Raw genomic sequence first — 22500 nt, forward strand, 5'->3', positions numbered from 1 at the left:
CATGTATTGATTCACTGAAACCGTATAGTGAAGGTTTTAATAAAAGTTGTTAGCATGCATGTAGTAATAACATTTATATGTAATATTGTGAGAAATAAAAGTGTAAAAATGTGTAGATTAATTATTAAAAATATATACACAGGTGTTTATTTAAAGAAAATAATGTTTTTTTTTTCTTTTGTCACTTTTTTTTTTATTCATTATCTTGATTAAACCAGGTTTTATCCACTATTGTCCTCTTGAAATGTCCTGTACCAAGTCAGGAAAATGGCCATTGTTATATTATAGTTCGTTTATGAGTGCGTTAAATTTTAGTGTTGTGTTTCTGTTGTGTCGTAGTTCTCTTATATTTGATGTTTTTTCCTCAAGTTTAGTTTGTAACCCGGATTTGATTTTCCTCAATCGATTTATACATTTTGAACACCGGTATACTACTGTTGCCTTTATTTATTCCAGAAAATGAGATATGTAACAAATGCAGGCGCCACTTGTAGGGTTTTATATTTCAGGTCATTTGATACACATAATTCATTATTAAAGAAAATATCATGTTAACAATGGATTTTTTTCATTTTATAGTCGACTATTCGATGTAGATTTTTTTTTCTCTATATTGAAGTTACCTGTTGTTTCATCTACTTCGTTTAAATTTTAGTGGATAGTTTTCTCATGGACAATGATACCACATCTGCTAATTGATGATAAACATGTTTATAGCTTCAACATGCGTATTCAAGGATCAAGTGTTCTTAAATTTTCAGTTTAATATATAACATTTTGTTAGTTTTATGCATACATTGTACATCTCTTTGAATATAGAAAAGTCAATATATCAATAGTGTGCATTCTATATTTAAAATTATGTAATTAGGTGTAATACTTTATAATTTAAATGATTAAGCCTTATATATTGTTAACTTAAGAGTATTGATTGACTAACAATGTGAGTACCTTGTTAACTACATTGTGAATTTCTGTATATCTGTCAAACAAAGTTTCGAAATGAAAGTTATTAAAACGCAAAGTGTCAAAGTTATATTGTATTTTGTATACATGTACTGTTAAATTTATACGCTTTTCATAATTTAATAAGTTTTGGATTTAAAATATTTTGGCCTCCATTAAAATACATTCTTGTCACAATGCGAATCTGTTGAAGAAAAATTGGTACTTTCGATGTTTGAAATTTATTTATGAAAGATTTAGACAACCTATGAATCATTTGATAAAAATATTTGGGTGGTAAGGCACATTTTGTGGTGTTTCAATGTCTTTTTATTATTTAATGTTCATAAAATTAAGAATGAGAATGGGGAATGTGTCAGAGATAACATAGTGATTTTTTTATCTTAGGCCACGTTTTTGAATTTTCTATTATAATATGTGATTTCATTATCTCTTAATTGTGCAAGTCATCTTTACGATTTCGATTTATCTGTATGAAACGTTCATTTCAACATCACGCAGTCTGTCTATCCAGGTACCCTGTCGTTATGCATACGGATGAATAAACAGAGTTTCTAGAGAGACATTTTTGAGGAAACAGTTTTTACTTGTTTTCTTTCCTTTATTTTCATTACAAAATTTGACAAATTTTATAATCACAGTTATTATTAAATGCATTTTGTAAATTCTCCTAATAGTTATCAAAGGTACCAGGATTATAATTTAGTACGCCAGACGCGCGTTTCGTCTACATTAGACTCATCAGTGACGCCCACATCAAAATATTTATAAAGCCAAACAAGTACAAAGCCGAAGAGCACCGAGGATCCTAAATTCCAAAAAGTTGTGCCAAATACAGCTAAGGTAATCTATGCCTGGGATAAGAAAATCCTTAGTTTTTTACGAAAAATTCAAAGTTTTGTAAACATATTACTGACTATCAGTTATGTGTAATGTCATAAAAGCTATGTTCAAAATAATAAAGTAGAAAAATGAATTTTGGTTATACATATTTACCATTTAAACTTGATCTTGTTTTACCAGCTTATTATATCAGCCTTTTTATTTGTACTCAGAAAAATGTACAAAAGCCTAGCCACATTCACTCTGTGTTTAAGATATTTTTATTTCTATTTTAATTCATCTGATGAGTTAAGCTTTTTTAACTGATTTTTATAGTTTTTATATTGTACTGTTACACCACTGTCTCAGATAAGTGAAAGTTCCGGGATCTCGCTACCATTTTTAGCCCTGCACAATGTTTGTGTATGCACCTTTCCCAAGTCAGAAGCCTGTAACTCAGTAGATGTCATTTGTTGCTGTTTTGCAAATTTGTTTTTCATTCCTTTTTAACATTAATTAGTAAAAGCAACAGTAGTATACAGCTGATCGAAACTCATAAATCGATCGAGAAAAAAAAGGGTTACAAACAAAAACTGCGGGAAACGCATCAAATATAAGAGGAAAACTTGCACACAACAGACACACAACATTAAGATGTAACACACACAGAAATGAACTATAATATAACAAAGGCCATTTTTCTGACTTGGTACAGAACTTTTACGAAAAAGATGGTGGGTTGAACCTGGTTGTGTGGAATGCCAAACCTCCCGCTTTTACAGCAATGTTAAATATAACATTAAAATGACAAAATTACATGTGTAAGAAAAAAAAATTGTAGAAGAAAAAAAATTGAATCATAATTTCCTGTCAATATGCACATCTACATCATTCATAATTTCTACTAGTTTTTTTTCAGTTGATTTATTTGAATTACTTTCAAGTCTTATGTAGACGAAATGCGCGTCAGGATTATTAAATTATACTCTAGGTACCTTTGATAACTATTTACATCATTGGGTCGATCCCACTGCTGGTGGGCTTAATTTTTTCGAAAAACTAAGAATTTTCTTATTCCCGGAATAGATTATCGTAGTCATTTTTGTCACAACTTTTAGGAATTTTGTGTCTTCAATGCTCTTCAATTTTGTACTTATATCGATGAAATGCGTGTCTGGAGTATTAAATTATAATCCTTAAAATGGAGAATGGAAATTGGGAATGTGTCAAAGAGACAACACCCCGACCGTAGAAAACACAACAGCAGAAGGTCACCAACAGGTCTTCAATGTAGCGAGAAATTCCCACACCCGGAGGCGTCCTTCAGCTGGCTCCTAAACAAATATATGCTAGTTTAGTGATAATGAACGCCATACTAAACTCCAAATTGTACACAAGAAACTAAAATTAAAATAATGCAAGACAAACAAAGGCCAGAGCCTCCTCACTTGGGACAGGCGCAAAAATGCGGCGGAGTTTAACATGTTTATGAGATCTCAGCCCTCCCCCTATACCTCTAGCCAATGTAGAAAGTTAAACGCATAACGATACGCACATTAAAATTCAGTTCAAGAGAAGTCCGAGTCTGATGTTAAAAGATGTTACCAAAAAAATAAACAAAATGACAATAATAGTTACATAAATGACAACAGACTACTGGCAGTTAACTGACATGCCAGCGTCATACTTCAATTTAACTGATTGAAAGATTATGATTTCATTATATGAATATCAGGCACAATACTTCCCGTCAGGGGTTTAGTATCATACCATCATATAATATATAAGGAGAACATAACCCGTGTCATGCCACCAACTGTTTTTTTTAATAAATGAACCTTTTATAACTATTAAGTAAAGGCTTTAATAAATGACTAAACGATAGGAGTTTTTTCTCACTGTTTACGTAAATACGGTTGCTCATCATTATTTTAATCAATTTCGTTTGATCTTTAGTGGAGAGTTGTCTCATGGGCATTTATATTAGATATCCTTTTGGTTAAATAACGTTTTCATCGCATTAACACGCGTCTTCAAGATTATCCATTCAGATATTTTCAGTTAAATATATAAACATGATGGAAGTCGTAGATAATGAATGCATACATCGTACCTCTTGTTAAATAAAACAAAAGACAATATGAAAATAATTTAAATTCTATATTTAAACTAAGGAAGATAAGAGTAACGTTTGTTAAATCAAATGAGCCTTGACTTATATATTGTTCAAATTTAAAATTATTGGTTGACTAACCCTTAAAAACCCCATGTTTACATTGTATATATCTATAATGTTTTTAAACAAAGCCTTCCAATTGACATTTATAATAGTGTAGTCAAAATAGATGAAAAATGTGGCCAACCTCAAAAAAATTGCAACAGAACTATTTTTGGTATTTTTCAATTCTAAAAGGCTTTCTTTGTAACATACTAAAAGTCTACCAAAATATCTGAGTGGGAAAATGGATTTTTTTGGTGAAAAATAGCAAAATTTGACAAAAATAGCGAAAAACTGGGAAAAGCTTGTTAAACATTCATTATTGATGATAATCATTTCAAATAAAAAGTTTTACAACAGGCTATACAGTGTTTATAAAATGAAATTATAAAAAAATAGTTTTTTTTGTATAAGCATGAAATTTTAGGTGAAAACATCCGATTTTTGTTGGAATTTGAGATTTACAAAGCGTGAATTGATTACCAACAGGACAGCAAAAATATAAATATTGGTAAAAGAGGTTCATTTGATAGTTTTAAAAAAGACAAAAACCTTTATTCTTACCATTCTAAAACTTTACAGCAATACTTAATTTGGTAATTGGTGATTTTGGGTAAAATCTACCAAAATCATCAAAAAATCGTTAAAAACTGGAAAAACACAAATTTGGAATTTTAACTGTTTTTAAATCACTCTAAAAATAGAAAAATTCAAATATTCATAGAGTAATAATCAGATCAAACAAAATCAACCAAAATTCATAGTTAAACAAATTTGAAAATAGCTGATTTTGGGTGAAAAAAGCTAAATTTGGCCCAAAATTGTCAGAAACTGGAAAAAACTGATAAAATTCATAGTTTTTCAGAAATCAATTAAGATGTTAGTGAAAATTAATTTATATTCTCTATATGAAAAAGTACAATGCTTAAATTCACACTATGTTAACCAGCAAGTGATTTTAAGGATGTTTGCTTGTCATGTTTTGGAATTTTTGTCAGATTTCGAAATATTCTGGTTTTATCCATTTGAATGCCTTAAAATAATTTGCCCATCGACCCCAATTTTTCTTTTTATAAATCATTTACATGCATAATTATACGCCATTTGTTAAAGTCTTATAAAATCTTGTTTATTTTTTAAGAGTTTTTGTGAACTTTAACTGGTCAATGATAAAGCTATGAAAAATTAAGAGAGAACATTTTCCCGCCAAAATTCTAATGGCTTATATCTCAAAAACAACCACATTGACCCCTATTTTAATTTTTGCTATTTTGATTCCTCAATTAATCCCCTATCAATATATACTAGTGTTATTGAAAGCTATTTATTTTGAAACTGAGCAGCGTGTTGACCATGCATAATGAGAGGTAAAAAGTCTCATTGACCAAAATTATAATGATTTAAAAGTGAATGACAAGATACATGGAAATATTTTTTTTAAAGATTATTTCATAGTTTTCTGTATACAACAAATATCTTTTCATCAGTAAAGTCAGATTCAGCAATGGGAGCAGAATTAGAACGATTCAAACCACAACATTCACCGCATCCTACAGAACACTTCTGAAGACCATTTTGTCTAGACACATCATTTAGTGTTGCAGTTTTGCTTACAGTTGCATCTTATAATGATAAAACTTTTATCAGGTGCAGGAGGAAGTTCCATCAAAATTGGACGAAGTTTTCCACGAGAAATTTCCCAATCATAGTCTGTATGGTCTGTATGATCTATATCAACTTCTTCTTACATCCATTTTTGGCACCGATTATACACTCAAACTCAAAGACTATGAAATTGTCCTGAATTGGATGCTTCTTCTCCTGCTTTGATGGTATCTGCTTTAATGAAGCCTTATTCATGAAAACTTGATCTCGTTGGTTAAGTTTTTTGTAATGAAAGTCCTTTGCCTATTCGTACGAGTGAATACATGGAAGGTTACAAGGACTTTGTATGGAACACGTTCTGCTTGTTTTTGTTTTTGTTTTATAGTTTGACATGCATTTTGTGAATTAAAAACATAAATCTCTGGAACTGGTGGCTAACTTCCAGTAGCGTATAGTATAACATAACCCATGTTCAAAATGAAATATTCGTTTTAAACATTTGACATATGCCCTTTCTCTTGTTTTACCTGTTATTTTAAAGTTGCTTTCAAAAGCAATAAATCGTTTTCAACAATTTGTCAAATCTTGACTTTTTTTATAATAACCATTCGTTTCCCAGCTTATCTTTCTTAAGATGAGTAAACGAGACTAAAAAACATTTTTTTATAGTTTGGCCTCATACTGTTGTTCATTTTTGTCCTTACTCAAATAAAGATATCCAAAGGGTAGTTATTAATCATCATAGATATAGGAAGATGTGGTGTGAGTGCCAATGAGACAACTCTCCATACAAATAACAATTTAAAAAGTAAACCATTACAGGTAAAAGTACGGCCTTCAACACGGAGCCTTGGCTCACACCGAACAACAAGCTATAAAGGGCCCCAAAATTACTAGTGTAAAACCATTCAAACGGGAAAACCAACGGTCTAATCTATATAAACAAAACGAGAAACGAGAAACACGTACATCATCAAGTTTCAGAAATATTTATGATATTACGATGATAAGTTAGTCTGGTTTTTTTTTCTTTAAGTTTGGAAAAACGTTCTTTATATTGTTTTATATCGTGGTGTTTGCTAAAATTGCAGTTATGTCATTATGGTCATCTTCACATACGCTTTACTACATTTTCTAAATTTGTAATGCCTGTACCATGTCAGGAATATGACAGTTCTTGTCAATTCGTTTTTTATATGTTTTATCATTTGATTTTGCCATGTGATTAGGGACTTTCCAATTTGATTTTTCTCGGAGTTCAGTATTTTTGTGATTTTACTTTTTAAATACGATTAGTTTTGTAATATATTTTCAGACATCATGTAAGTCAAGAGTAAGTTGACAAAAGTAGAAACTAACACTTGCACAAAAAATTGAAAGACAAGTACAACTGTTAACGTAGAGGAGACATTCACATATTCAGATGGAGGATCATAGGTTAAGACTAGAGAGTTGGTAGTAGAAGGTACCCCACCCCACCAACTAAGGAACATATAGTATGTTACGTTACCATATCCCAAATCTGATTTAGACACAACGCATGGTTCACTATTCGGTTCCAAGAATGGTTGAACATATTTTGTTACTTTTTAAATACCTTGTTGGATTCCGCCTTTTGTTTAGTTCTGATATCGACGTTTCAAAATTTGTCGGCAGATATTTGTTCAGGCTGATGATAAAAGTATATGTCTTAGAACAAAAAGTATAAAATTGTTAAATGTTACATTTGACAAGTGAATAATGAAACAGTCTCAAAATATCATATTGTTTATAATAATCAACACTTTAATGGGAATATCATTTATTCATACGACCATGTCACATGTGAAAATCATTTACAAGTTCAACACCAAAGACGTTATATTGTAAAACGAGTCGAATGGAATAAAACAGTCAGGCCTCTTTTAAAATAAAAACACCTAATGGGAATGCATGTTCAGCGGGTAAATGCATAATGTCATAACTACAATCATGCCCCCATTGTAATGATGTGATCTTTCGACTAATCACTTTTATTGTACTGTTAACGCAACACAGTAACTGCAATATATGAAAAGACTTGACCTCACCTTTTGGAACACCTCAGAACACCCCAGTGTTTGGTACGGTTCATGGAGCTCAGTATTCAGTTCTGTTTTTTGTTGTATTCTTGTTTGTCTGCTTTTTTTTACGTGGCGTCGTCAGTTTACTTTAAACTTTGAGTTTGAATATCCCTCTAATATATGTCATCTCTTTATCTCTCTTTTGCAAATAGAATGGCGAAATGTACCACATTGATTTTCAGATTAATCATAAAAATGTCAATTTACAATTTTTGATTGAATGCGCTGTAATATCAAAAAAGGAAAACCTTGTCGGAAAATTCAAAAAGGAAATTCGCTTAAAAATTCAAAATCAAAAGGTCAAACGTATCAGAAGAGAGAAAGATGACTGTCATAGTTCTGACTTGATACACTAATCGTTTACTGTATAACGAAAAACAGAGCCTTGAGGTTACATCTATTCATTATCAATCGTCCAATTTAAAGATACCTACATCAATAGGTCGAATCTCATAGTCAAATATAGAAGCAATAAAACATTCTGATAATCATGCAACCACTTTGTATATAGGTTTAATACATTTCCGCTTTAGTTTGAATAGGGCAAACAACTCGGGTTGACTACAAACAAACTTCAATACTGAAATGGAGTAAATAACAGATTGAAGTAGCAAAAAGTCATCAATATGTCTGAGGAATACACCTTTACTGTAATCACACACGAGCTTACTTTGACGAACTGTGATATTTGTACGTATATTTTTCTATTATAGCAAGCTTATGTAAACTCCAACAACGTTAATGAGAACGGTTTGAAGAATCTAAATTTATCGTCAAAATCATCTCAACCAAAAGAGATTCTGCTAGGAAAAATGTCATAACCAAATACATCATCCAAACAAGACCAACCAACCGGTGACTATGCAGAACAAGCTTTAAAGACACATAATGGATTACTGGCTAAACATTGCGTACCAGCATTGACGTGCGCAGCTGACTTGTGCGCAATTGGCTCAAACATGGGCTGATCATCTTCCTGCAAATAATTTGACGGGGCATAGTTCTTTAGACCACAGGCCTGGAGCTGGTGAAAATATAGCAGAAATGATGGGAACAATGGAAGACCTCGACTATTCAGGTACAAATTAATGGCATTTTAGATATCACGATGCCCTTTTGGATGCACTGCATTTATAGGTATTTTTACAGTGATTTATATACAACACTATAAAAGAAAAACAGATTAGGTATCCATCGAGGACACAAAATAAAAACATGCGCAGCAAAAAAAACCACAAAAAAACACATACATTATTTTTTAATAAGCATTTTCTTTTACACTATAAAATTTTGTAACATTAAGTATTCAGAAAACAGCATTATGTGTAATCCATTAGGAGAGTCAGTGACAACATTTTCGTCGATCTACTAATTATTGTTTGTATCTAACTTTTGATTTAGCTAAAGATGTTACAGAATCGTGGTACAGTGAAATAGAAAATTATGGATCATACTATGGAAAAGAGCCACCAGAGTTCGGTCGAGTACCTGGTACGTTACTTATCAATTCAAGATTTAGAAAAAGATGAAGTATGCAAAACGTATGGTTCGCATGTGTTTATATGCTTTTATTAATGAACGATGATGTATATGTAAAAATTCAAATTTGGAGCAGGTTTTGTTTACCTTTCTTGTTAATATCCTGTTTAATGGTAGGGTTCGTTGCTAAGTCTTTAGTTGCCTATGTTATTGTTCGTTACCTTCTTTTTGTCTTTTGTCTATTTCTTTTTTTTGTCCTAGGGCTGTCAGTTTATTATTGACTTATGAGTTTAAATGTTCGATTGACATTTTTCGGCCCTCTTTTTTTCGTGCAGTAGTTTTACCCGGCTTGAATTTTAGTCAACTTTATAAACGTTTTAAACTACTTAGTTTATTTCTTTTCACCATGAAATATGAAACTAACATTAGACGAATAAGAAACATATTGTTATATCAATGAAAGTAGTCGAAGTAACATATTCAATAGAGGACATTTTGTGAATTATGTAAGTAGAAAATACGAGAGACATGGAAGTAACCTAGTAAATGTATCGTGCTATGCATGCATCAACTTTTAATTTCATCAGTAAAAAAGGGTGACACATTGTCTTTACACATACGGTAATGAAGTTTTAATGCTAGTATCTTAACACAAGTTAAACTGGTAATTTTACGTTGTTAATGTTAATACTATTTTTTATAATTATACAGCGTATGGTCATTTTACACAAGTTGTATGGAAGGATACCAAGGAGATGGAAATAGGAAAGGCAAGAGGAAATGGTCGTGTCGTTGTTGTTGCTAATTATAGACCAGCGGGAAATTTTATTGGCAGCTATTCACAGAACGTATTGCCTCCTCATTAGCAGAAACCTTAAAGCTGCAATTATTTCTATAGACGTTATATGTGGCAAACATACACTATTGTTTTTTATATATATTAACATTGTACATTAAATTTTAAATATATTTGTTATATCATATACATTTAATTAAAGAACTATTTAATCATGAGACAACTTTTTAAATATAATATTATGGTCGTTGTCGTTAAGCTAAATTTAACGAACATTTGGTGTTAAGGATGTAAACATACGAGGCTATTTCCAGTTAAAAGTTGTTTTCCTGCTTTTTATAGATCAAATGAGTAGAACCGTTTCCTTTTACCTATAATGTCTGGATTTTTTTTGTAAACGCATCGTTGTCAATATAATGAAATTTGATTCGACTGTCATACAAGTGAGAGGTATAGATAGCTATAAACCAGGTTCAATCAATCATTTTCTACATCACAAAATGTCTGTACAAAGCCAGAAATATGACAGTTGCTGTTCATTAATTTGCTATGTTTGGGCTTTTGATTTTGGACACACCATTTGAACTCTCCTCGGAGTTCAGTATTTTTGGGTTTTACCATTTTCAAACTTATATTCATAGTTGTTGTCTAATATTGATAAAGATACTGCATATTTTAAGGTGTTTCTTATCGTATATCACACCAAGGGTTGTTAGGATTGAACAAATGAAAGACCGACCGTAGGGAGTGTTTTCTTTTGGGCAATTGCAATCCCCGACACGACAAAAAACAATTTAGAATATGCATTATATTACTTATGTACCGTTAAATGAATATAATGTTTTGCAAAGATTTGTAGGATTTGGATCCTCATTTACCTTTACTTAAGTTGGATATACTTTTTCGGTACGTTCAGATGTAAATACGTCCTACTGCTCAGTTATAATGTGTAATAAAACACAATAGTTATTTAAGATATAAAATTGAGAATGCATGAAGCAAGAAACAAACAAATTGTCACCAGTGTATGAAAAATAAGAAATGTTTTGTACCAGCTTAGTTGATGACACATTGCGATGTATTACATTGGATTCAAGATTTTTTCACACACAATACACAAACAGTAGTCATTGAAGGTGAACATTGCATAACATTCCTGTAGCATATGAGGTTCTTCAAGCAGAAATCTCATTCGTCATTCTGGTCGAATCGTTTTTATGATAATATCTAAATTTGTTTTCGTCCATGAAAAGAGCAAAGCAAAACTCAAATGTGCGTTTTTTTAACCAAACTTGATGAACTGATATTAAAAGTAAAGCAAACGAGTTACATGTATTCAAGATACGATTGACAACTTGGTTTTCGTGTTTCTGTTTTGTTCTTGCGGATAATACTTTGATTATTTGGATTATCTACTAAAATTCACTTCGTCGAACTATGAACATCAAAACTATTTCATTTCACCTCAAACTGTTCTAGCACCTGTACAGGAAATTGTATCCAGTTCTAATTGTATAGTTTAATTGTTGATATTCATCCCATATGTACCAAGTGTGAGAAGTGTGCGTGATATTTTAGACCAAACTTGAGTTGATGAACTGATATTAGAAGTATAGCAAACGAGTTACATGTAATCAAGACACGATTGTACTTATAACTTATGTTATGTGTGATTCTTTTCGGAAGAAGTTGTCAGAACTACAGCATCATTATTTTTTTTAATATTGAATAATAAAAACTTGGAGGTCGATATCTCCGTATATGACAGTACAGTAAATTCAGTTCGTGGATATAATATAGGGCGTGGATTGGCGGGCACTTGTAAAGATTTATAATGATTTCTCTGTTACTGTCGTACAATAATACTATGGTTTTCGTATGAACATCAAAATTATTTCATTTTTCCTTAAACTGTTCTGGCACCTGTACAGGAAAATTTGTCCAGCTCTAATTGTATAGTTTTATGGTTGATATTCACCCCATATGTACCAAGTGTTAGATTAGTTTTATTTATATTACAGAACTTTCTTAGTATTCCTAATTTGAAGATTTTATGACGAAGTAGTATACTTAACGACAAAGTAATTTTTCATTTACCTGTGTAGAATATGAAAAGTGTTGGTTTTCTAAAAAAATTAACATATTTCACAGTGATACCTAAGTAATTATCCCTAATAATTTTATTAACTATGTTTTTGCATTCAGGTATTGCAAAATCAAATTTATTCGTTCATAGTGTGCCAATTTACGTTATTTGATTGAGTTAAGCCTTTCAATTGATATTTTATCGTGTGTTTTTCTATGTTGTGGTGTTATACTATTGTTTTAGAAAAAAGGAAAAGATTTGGTACCATAAAAAAATATAATCCCGCTGCAAATGTTTGCATCTGTCCTAAGTCAGGAATCTGATGTACAGTAGTTGTCGTCTGTTTATGTAATTTTTCGTATTTCTCGTTTTTTTTTCCGTTTAAATGGCTTTACACTAGTAATCGTGGGGCCCTTTATAGTTTGTTGTTCGGTGTGAGCCAAAGCTCCGTGTTGAAGGCCGTACGTTGACATATTAAGGTTTACCTATATAAATTTCTATTTGGGTGGACAGTTGTGTCATTGACACTCATACCACATCTTCCTATATCTATGTATCTACAATGTATCTCATACCAACCATTTCAAACAGTACATGTTTAGCTTTTAAAATGTCCTGGCATTTTTAACAGTTTTTGATAGGGAATAGGAACCAATGTTCAAAGTAGGATAAAACCAAGAGAGAAAAAAAAACATAATTGACTAATATCTCATAAACATAGACAAACGTACGTATACGAATCTTGACTTGTATTCATTGTTTTTATTAGTTTCATAACATATATACTATTTACCTATAGCAGCCTTGTAAAAAATGTTATTTTGAAACAGAGTACATGTAGCTACCGTCCTTAAGCTTTGTACTACACTTTTTCCAAATATGTGAATTCATACTATATCATATATCTTCAAATATTTTATAATATAATATCTTAAACTTTACCTCACAATAGTTCTGTGACAAAATACATTGTTAATATGATATTTTCTTTAATAATGAAATCTATATATCCGTGTTATTTAATCTTTTTCATTTATGATATTTTTACAATGAAATGAATGCTAATTCGGTTACAACACAACTGTTAATTACTTTGGACTGAAGATATAATACGCAATATAAAAATTAAGTACGTATGTTTTAAACTCTCAAGGCCATTGTTATCTGTCGTGTTTAAATTGGAAAAGGGGAACGCGTTCATGAAATGATGTTACATAAAAATCAATTATATAAATAGTAAATGTAATGGTTTAATGTAAAATGTCGTAAGATTAAAACAATAGCAAAGTATGATCAAATCCTTACTATAATATGACTAATGAGCAAATATATAGTACTGTAGATTAATATGACAAATATACTCAACAGCATAATTTCTTTTGGTAATAAATAAAGAAGGACACGTTTTTATCATGGTAGCTTCTCAGTGATTTTACATCGACAAAATTTGGACATGTTATTTCAGGACCATTCATAGACCTTGATCAGTAGGCATTTATGTTTGCCTGGGTTCACTCAAATCTATCAATATAAGGACACTTTAACAGGCATATACGTTACAGGTTAGGTAAGCTATACGATCAGGTCGAACCTTCATTTGTCGTCGGAAAATGATTGATAAAAAGGAAGACCAGATATTTTCGTGTTTTTTTTTCTGTTCTAAAGTTTAATTCTGGCTGCTGTTATAACTTTGAATTTGATAACATTTCCACATAGTACGTCTGTTAGTTTTGTTCACACGTTGTCGTCAACATAATGAAATTTGTCTGCAACTGTTACACATGTGAGAGGTTTTACTAGCTATACAGCTTGATTAAATCCACCATATTCTACATAAGAATATGTCTTCAAAGGCAAGAATATAACAGTAAAATAATATGTATTGTCTTGGCAAATATTTAAAAGTATGTTAATTGTCTGATATATATTTTCAAGATAATACATGAATAGATTTCAGAGAACTAATCATATTGTCTAGTACAAAATATGTAAATGCATGTTGATAATCGGATATCATTGCAGAAAAGAATTCTTAATTGGACATACGTATTTACTTCAGGTACTTTAATTAAAGGTATTTACATGGTTAGCTGGTAATATTAACGAGTCGCTATTATACATTAGTTCAAGATATGCTTAACTTAAAACTTAAATACACTGCATGCATGACAGATATAAACCCGATAATTATACACTGTAGAAAAATATCAAATTCATATTTACCTGCTTTGAAAACACAAAAGTAAGAAAATATGTTCGACGATCGTTTTCCCTGTTTTGTAGCGAGTACGAAATGTATTTGTTTTACTACAGTGTACACATATTGATTTGTTTCTTATAATTTAAAGTTAACGCTCAATACTTGGTTTTACCTACTGTCTAACATTTGACTTCGGTTTTTTTTAAAGAAATCATCACTTCCTACCTAAACGTTTACCTGAATGCGGAATCCCATATAGTGCGGTATAGAATAATTTGAAAGAAAAGAGGGACGAAAGATACCAAAGGGACAGTCAAATTCATAAATCTAAAACAAACTGACAACGCCATGGCTAAAAATGAAAAAAGACAAACAGAAAAACAATAGTACACACGACACAACATAGAAAACTAAAGAATAAACAACACGAACCCCACCAAAAACTAGGGTTGATCTCAGGTGCTCCGGAAGGGTAAGCAGATCCTGCTCCACATGTGGCACCCGTCGTGTTGCTTATGTGATTACAAATCCGGTAAATAGTCTAAATCGGTAGGTCATATTCATGGAAGGGAGGGGATTGTAGTTACGACGTAAGGAATATATCCGATATCATTTGTGAAACGGTTATTCCATAACGGTCAACCAACTGGTGATGGCGTCCGTAAAATTTACGAAGGGATGATTTCAACTTCACCATTTGGAACTCTTGGTTTAATAGTTTCCTTGTGAGCAGCAAACCTCTATCAAGAAAATCATGATAGGAAATGCAAGCACGGGAATATCGTATCAATTGGGAGATATATACCCCGTATGCAGGTGCTGCTGGAATGTTGCTACTTAGAAATGGAAAGTTCACAATTGGAAAGCTGAAATCATCTCTTTTGTCGTAAAGTTTTGTTTTCAACCGACCCTCATTGTCAATTTCTAGATGTAAGTCAAGATATGAAGCCAACTTAACTGTATCTGTAGTATCCTTTATCTCCAATTCGATGAGATAGATGCGTTCCACATAGTCACCAAATTTTGAATTGTTTAGTGAAAGAACATCATCTATATAGCGGAAAGTAGAGTTAAAGGATAATGCTAACTTCTTATCTTTCTTCCTAAGAAGTTCCTGCATGAAGTCAGCCTCATAATAATAAAGAAACAAGTCGGCGAGTAGAGGGGCACAGTTTGTTCCCATTGGAATGCCGACAGTCTGTTGAAAAACACGTCCTCCGAACGTAACAAATATGTTGTCAATCAAGAAATCAAGCATCTTGATAATATCAGTTTCAGAGAATTTTTTGTTTGAATCAGAGTGATTCTTTACAAAATAGGATTTATCCTTCCCTAAGACAAGATACTTGAAAGAAACTGATCGCTAAAAATAGAATCAGGATACCAGGATAATAAAACATACACTATATGTTCATCGTCTTATCTTATCTAATCTATATTTCTCGGTGATAAAAAGTGTTGTGGTCTTTCCCTTTATTTTTTGTTAACCTCCGTGAAATCCTTTTGTATATATCGCTTCTTTATTATACTGTGTTTGTCCTTTTTCTTTCACTGACAGCTTATGGGTTTCACTTTGGTATCTTTTTCTCCTTAATAATGAATTAAAGCAGCGGTGTTTTTACAAAAACAAATTGCGTAAGTAATGAAACAGTGATGGTAGTTACACGAATGAGTTCTTACTGATAAAACCTCTCTATTTAGGTAATCCGTAGAAAGCAAGGGATGTATAAGTATACAGCAACGATAGAAACTGTATAACATAAAGTCTTTTGATTTATAGTTTACTGAATACATACTTGATTAAATAGTAAATATCTCTACGAGTATATTTCTACAAGAGAAACAATCTACTGGACAGGAACTTTAAATTATTTTATAACTTTTTGCCTACGCCTTTCACAATAAACAATAACATGAATAAGAAGAAAGTATTTAGTTTTAAAAACAAGAAGATAGTATTCTCTTCCTATTCTTTGTTCAATAATCTACCCAAAAAAAATGTCACATGAGTTTGTTGTCCTTTTGTCCAACTATAGTAACAAGTAATATTATAACAACAAAAGAATAATAAAATGTCTATTTTTATTAACAAGAAGTTTGTATTTACTTCCTGTTCTATGTGGATCAAACAATTTTAATAATTGAACGTGTTTTTTTTGTTCTTTTGTTAGAAAAAAAAATTGAAAAGAAAAAAAAAAAATACTCAATTAGACTTGTATTTTGTACAATTATAAATGCGTAGTTTTCTATATGTATGTTAGTAGAATGCTCGGGTTGTATCCACTAAAGAATTACAAAAACCTTCACTTATAAATCAGCCACCAGAGGACTTTGCTAGGGAGGTAGTTGACGAACAAAACACATTACATCAAATACAGGAACTACCACCTCCTTTATACCATGAGTGTTATCTCATACTGTAGTCCATTCAACTGTAACTCGGTAAAGACAGATAGTTATTGGGGCTTTTTAACATGAATATTATTAGTGTTTTGACACTATTCAAGCTAAGTAATGGATTTCTCTTAATCAACATTAAACCTCAGTGTATTTTTTTAGTTTGGTGCTTCGTCATAATGTACTGCTATGTACAAGTAATGACATATTGCAATATATTCCATATCCTATTGTAATGATATCAGTTTTTAGTTATTAATGTCATATTGTTTCCCAAAATAAACGAGGTAATTGGTTTATCAACAATCAGTAACAATATTACAATTCAACAGCGTGAAAGGGGATGTGTTAGGTTTAATGTTGATTTATATGTCATAGTTATCAAAATCATCTATATCGGATTTTTAATCAGTTTTTTTCGTTGATAACATGACACATTTGTGATTAAGAATTAAACCAACAGTAGTTTGAGGATGGTAAAATAGTAGTTTTGTGAACGGTTTACCTGTTAATTGGTTAACCGTTTGAACTACCGAATACCAAAAACGCTAACCGGTTAACCGGACTTTTTTCAATTTTGATGGATTTGCTATAAAGTATTGTTATCATAAAATAGTTATGTTTGCTTTAAAAATTGTCGTCGTGGTAATTAATTTGACGGATCAATTGTCCAATATATTGATTGCTATTGCTAATCCAATAACATAAAATTGACTAGAACTTGTCTCTCCATTCGGGGCAAGATCTGAAGGAAACATAATTAGTATACATGTTTTTTTAACAATAACTTTAAATCATTTTTACGATTCAATGTGGATGTAATAAAATTGAGAATGGAAATGGGGAATATGCCAAAGAGACAACAACCCGACCATAGAGCAGACATCAGCAGAAGGTCAACAACAAGTCTTCAATGCAACGAGAAATTCCCGCACTTGGAGGCGTCCTTCAGCTGACCCTAAACAAATATATACTAGTTCAGTGATAATAAACGCCATACTAAACTCCAAATGTACACAACAAACTAAAAGTTAAAATAATACAAGACTAACAAAGGCCAGAGGCTCCTGACTTGGGACAGGCGCAAAAATGCGGCGGAGTTAAACATGTTTGTGAGATTTCAACAATCCTCCTATATCTCTAGCCAATGCAGAAAAGTAAAAGCATAACATACGCACATTAAAATTCAGTTCAAGAGAAGTCCGAGTCTGATGTCAGAAGATGTAACCAATGAAAATAAACAAAATGACAATAATACATAATTAACACCAGACTACTAGCAGTTAACTGACATGCCAGCTCCAGACTTCAATTAAACTGTTTGAAAAATTATGTCTTCATCATATGAATATCAGTCACAATCCTCCCCGTAAGGGGTTTAGTATCATACCATCATAACATATATGAGAAGAACATAACCCGTGTCATGCCAACAACTGGTTTATTAATAATAAATGTTTTCCGATGCAAAGACCCTATAAGTGAATCAATATTAACGCCAAAATATACAATCTTTAATGACCTGACAACAGTACCGTAACTATATCCCTTCTTAATAAGTCTATTTAAAGGTTGTGTTAGCTTCTGAGGTGAATACTGACATTTTTGTGCTTTATAAAGAATATTTCCATAAAATATTAAATTTGGATGTGAAATACCTGAACGTATAATAAATCTGTATGTTGAACTATATTTCCGAATGATGTCCTTATACCGATGATAAAATTTAGTCAATGTATACTTGATAGTACGAGTAACACGCTTGGATAAATCATTTAAAATTGAAACACTCTACATAATTTTCGGAGACAACAAGATAAAATGAAAGAACATCGGTTTCAGATCTATCCCAGGAATAGATTACCTAAGCCGTATTTGGCACAACGTTTTGGAATTTTGGGTCCTCTATGCTCTTCAACTTTGTACTTGTTTGGCTTAATAACTATTTTGATCTGAGCGTCACTGATGAGTCTTATGTAGACGAAACGCGCGTCTGGTGTATTGAATTGTAATCCTGGTTTTTTTTTATTTTTCTATCTGAAGTTAGTACAAACGCTATAGTTGATACGGTGTATTTGATTATCCAAAATCAAACTTTGCAAGGAATCTTCACAGACAGGCCATATAATACCCAAAGCACAAACTTCAATTAATCCTTTTATAAAAACGTAAATGTATGACTTGGTAGGAAGGTTGTCACATTGAGACTCATACCTCATCTTCTTATATCTATTTGTAGGGTACTATAGATAACACCTTCAACCATTAGCTTAAACTATCGAGTAACTGGTAAGGCAAAAGTGTACGATTTGACAACACTATAAAATAGTGTATGAAAGCAACAAACAAATATTAGCGGAGTCGCATATACGTACAAAAAGTGAACCAGTGTATCCACTGATTTGTACTTGTTAAAGTTTTCGAGTCCGGGTGAACGTATTGGACGTAACAAAGGTGTGCTATGCAGTTCAAGAGCGGATCAGAGTGATACATACAGTTTACAGACCGATATACTCTTCTGAAAGAGTCATCGTCGGATGAAATCTAGGCAAAATGTCTGAGTTCAATAATTGAAAACGTTAAAGATTATAGCCACCAAACGGAACATATACAAAAAAGATTTGCGGGAAATTTTGCGTGCGGGATTAACAACCTTTGATCCTAATTTTTAGAAATATTCACTTATTTAATGACGCATACCAGATATTCAAACTCATTTATCAAATGCAAAAAACGAAAAACAATCAAAAGACAAAAAAACGAATACAAAATATAAGTTGTAAAACATGTCCATAATTGTCAAATAGAAATACCAGATACATTGTACCAAGTTAACACAATATTTTTTCTGAAAGAAATTATCATGTGTAGTTTGATTTCTGATATGCCTTTATAGACTTAACGAATCTTCTGATGACCCATCAGAATTGAAGCATGTCACTTCTTTGTTACATATTTGTTTGTTTTTATACTGATTATTATAATAAGACAATGCTGACTGATGTTCCCTTTTTAGACATTTTTTAACCTTAAAAGAGGGATGAAAGATACCAGAGGGACAGTCAAACTCATAAATCGAAAACGAACTGACAACGCCATGGCTAAAAATGAAAAGGACAAACAGATAAACAATAGTACATATGGCACAAAATAGAAAATACAACTAAAGAATAAACAACACGAACTCCACAAAAAACTAGCGGTGATCTCAGGTGCTCATTTGTGAAACGGTTATTCCATAACGGTCAACCAACTCGTAATGGCGTCCGTAAAATTTACAAAGAGATGATTTCAACTTCACCATTTGGAACTCTTGATTTAGTAGCCTCCTTGTGAGCAAAAACCCTCTATCAAGAAAATCATGATAGGAAATGCAAGCACGGGAATATCGTATCATTTGGGAGATATATTCACCGTATACAGGTGCTACTGGAATGTTGCTATTTAAAAATTGAAAGTTCACAATTGGAAAGCTGAAATCATATCTTTTGCCGTAAAGTTTTGTTTTCAATTGACCCTCTTTGTCAATTTCTAGATGTGAGTCAAGATATGAGGCCGACTTAATTGTATCTGTTGTATCCTTTATCTCTAGTTCAATGGGATAAATGCGTTTGACATAATCACCAAATTTTGAATTATTTAGTGAAAGAACATCATCTATATAGCGGAAAGTTGAGCTAAAGGATATTGTTAACTTCTTATCTTTCTTCCTAAGAAGTTCCTGTATGAGTCATCAGTCTCATAATAATAAAGAAACAAGTCGGCAAGAAGAGGGGCACAATTCGTTTTCATTGAAATGCCGATAGTCTGTTGAAAAACACGTTCTCTGAACGTAACAAATATGTTGTCAATCAAGAAATCAAGCATCTTGATAATGTAAGTTTCAGAGATTTTTTTGTTTAAATCAGATCGATCCTTTACAAAGTAGGATTTTTGTGTTTTATGTTATTAAGTTTTATGTCTGTTTGTTTTGTTCAAACATTGTTGTCAAAATAATAGAAATTGATGCGACTATCATACAAGTGTGTGTTTTAGCTTATTATTAAGCCAGGTTTCTACACCATTTTCAACATAAGAGAATGCCTGTACAAAGTCAGGAATATAACAGTTGCTATCCTTTTGTATTTTTTTCAATTTTAGGATATTTTTTTGCTGATGTGCATGTAGCAATTGCATAACCCTTATATATAACCCATATGGTATGTTTTTTTCTGTTAAATTTGCTTATCTGAAATATTTTTTTTTAAATCGTAAAATTTATTTAAAAAAAAAGCAGCAGTTCTAGTTTGAGTATTTTAATGCAATGATTATGTTTCACAAATAAATTCGTGAACTAATAACATTTCGTCGACTCATTATTAAATATATGACGAGTTAACATGACTTTTAATATAATCTTGTCATCGTGACATTGGGTTTAGGTTAATAACTGTGAAAAAGATTAAGATATTACATTTTAGATTTAAAAACTATCTATCTGTTATTAGAGTCGGTGAAACAATTAGAGGCAGGTGTTAAAACATCTGTTAAAAAAATGTACCAAAATGAATACTATGATGATACAAATTTAGGTATCAAAATTATAGCTGTAACAGGTACAATAGTGCAGTATGTGATTCTTTATGTACCAGCGCAACCATTAACTCAGAATGTATTGACAAAGTGACAAAAATCAAGAAATATCCTGAAAGTTTTTAGTAAAATTGAAATAAACGTAACAACATTTTTTTTTCTGTAGATGCTTGCTTATGAAGAAATATGAAAAAAAAAACTAGATGGTAATCTTATTATTTTCGTCTTTTATGTTTCCAACACAAGAAAGATATCTTGTTCGAAATGTCCTTCACATAATTTGTATATCCAATTGCACTTCTACCTCATTCCTCTCTGCTACATTTGCCTTTGTCCATGATGTGCCACATAAAATATACATTTTTATTTTATTCATAAGCGTAATTAAAATATTCCCACAGAAAGACTAATTTTAAATATCTACGGAAATATGCACGAGCTGTACATATAGTATAATGGCACCCGCAACGGAGTTGGAGTGACGTATTGTCTTTTCTTGCACCTTCTGTTTCTGATTCCTCCACGTTTTTGTCTTAAAAAAAACTCGAAATTGTATGAAACAGTTGTAATGGAACTATACAATAATGTAGAACAGCATGTGCAGCTTTGTGACCTACCGAATTAGATTATTTACCGGATTTGTTATCACATATTAAGCAACACGACGGTGCCACATGTGGAGCAGGATCTGCTTACCCTTCCGGAGATCACCCCTAGTTTTTGGTGGGGTTCGTGTTGTTTATTCTATGTTGTGTCATGTGTACTATTGTTTGTCTGTTTGTCTTTTTCATTTTTAGCCATGGTGCGAAATAATTTCAAAATACAAAATATTTTATCATAAGCCCCAACTGGATGAATCTGTATTTAGAAGTTCTATAAAGGCTGTCATTGTCATTCATCGTCCTCGTTATTTTTCTCACACTTTAACCTTTTGCTAGAGAACAACTGAATGAAAATACACCAAACATGGCATGAGTGTTCATTTAGAGGTGCTGACCAAATGTTTTTACTTTGAAACCTTCAATCATCCAAGAAGACCAACAGGGAGAGGGGTCTTACTTTAACATATTAACATAGGATCCTATTGGATATTCATACATCTGTCTTCTTTTAGAGAACCAGTATATGTAATGAAATAAGAAAATGGCATGAATATTCATTAAGAGGTGCTGACCAAGTATTTTTACTTTGAAGCCGTTCAATAATCGTAGATGACCGGGGGAGTGCTTAGTTTAACAAAGGATTATATTGGAAATT

General features: G+C 31.7%; 1 protein-coding gene across 1 annotated transcript in view; it reads left to right on the forward strand.

Annotated features, from left to right (window-relative positions):
• Window positions 1-10124, forward strand: part of LOC143055167 (uncharacterized) — a 44481-nt gene extending 34357 nt beyond the window's left edge. The window contains exons 11-13 of the mRNA XM_076228306.1: window positions 8723-8791; window positions 9115-9204; window positions 9904-10124. Of these exons, the coding sequence (XP_076084421.1) occupies window positions 8723-8791; window positions 9115-9204; window positions 9904-10058 (314 nt within the window). The 3' untranslated portion in view covers window positions 10059-10124. The remainder of the gene's footprint in view (window positions 1-8722; window positions 8792-9114; window positions 9205-9903) is intronic.
• Window positions 10125-22500: the final 12376 nt, after the last annotated feature.

The sequence above is a fragment of the Mytilus galloprovincialis genome, chromosome 12, assembly GCF_965363235.1.
Source record: "Mytilus galloprovincialis chromosome 12, xbMytGall1.hap1.1, whole genome shotgun sequence".
Taxonomy (NCBI): domain Eukaryota; kingdom Metazoa; phylum Mollusca; class Bivalvia; order Mytilida; family Mytilidae; genus Mytilus; species Mytilus galloprovincialis.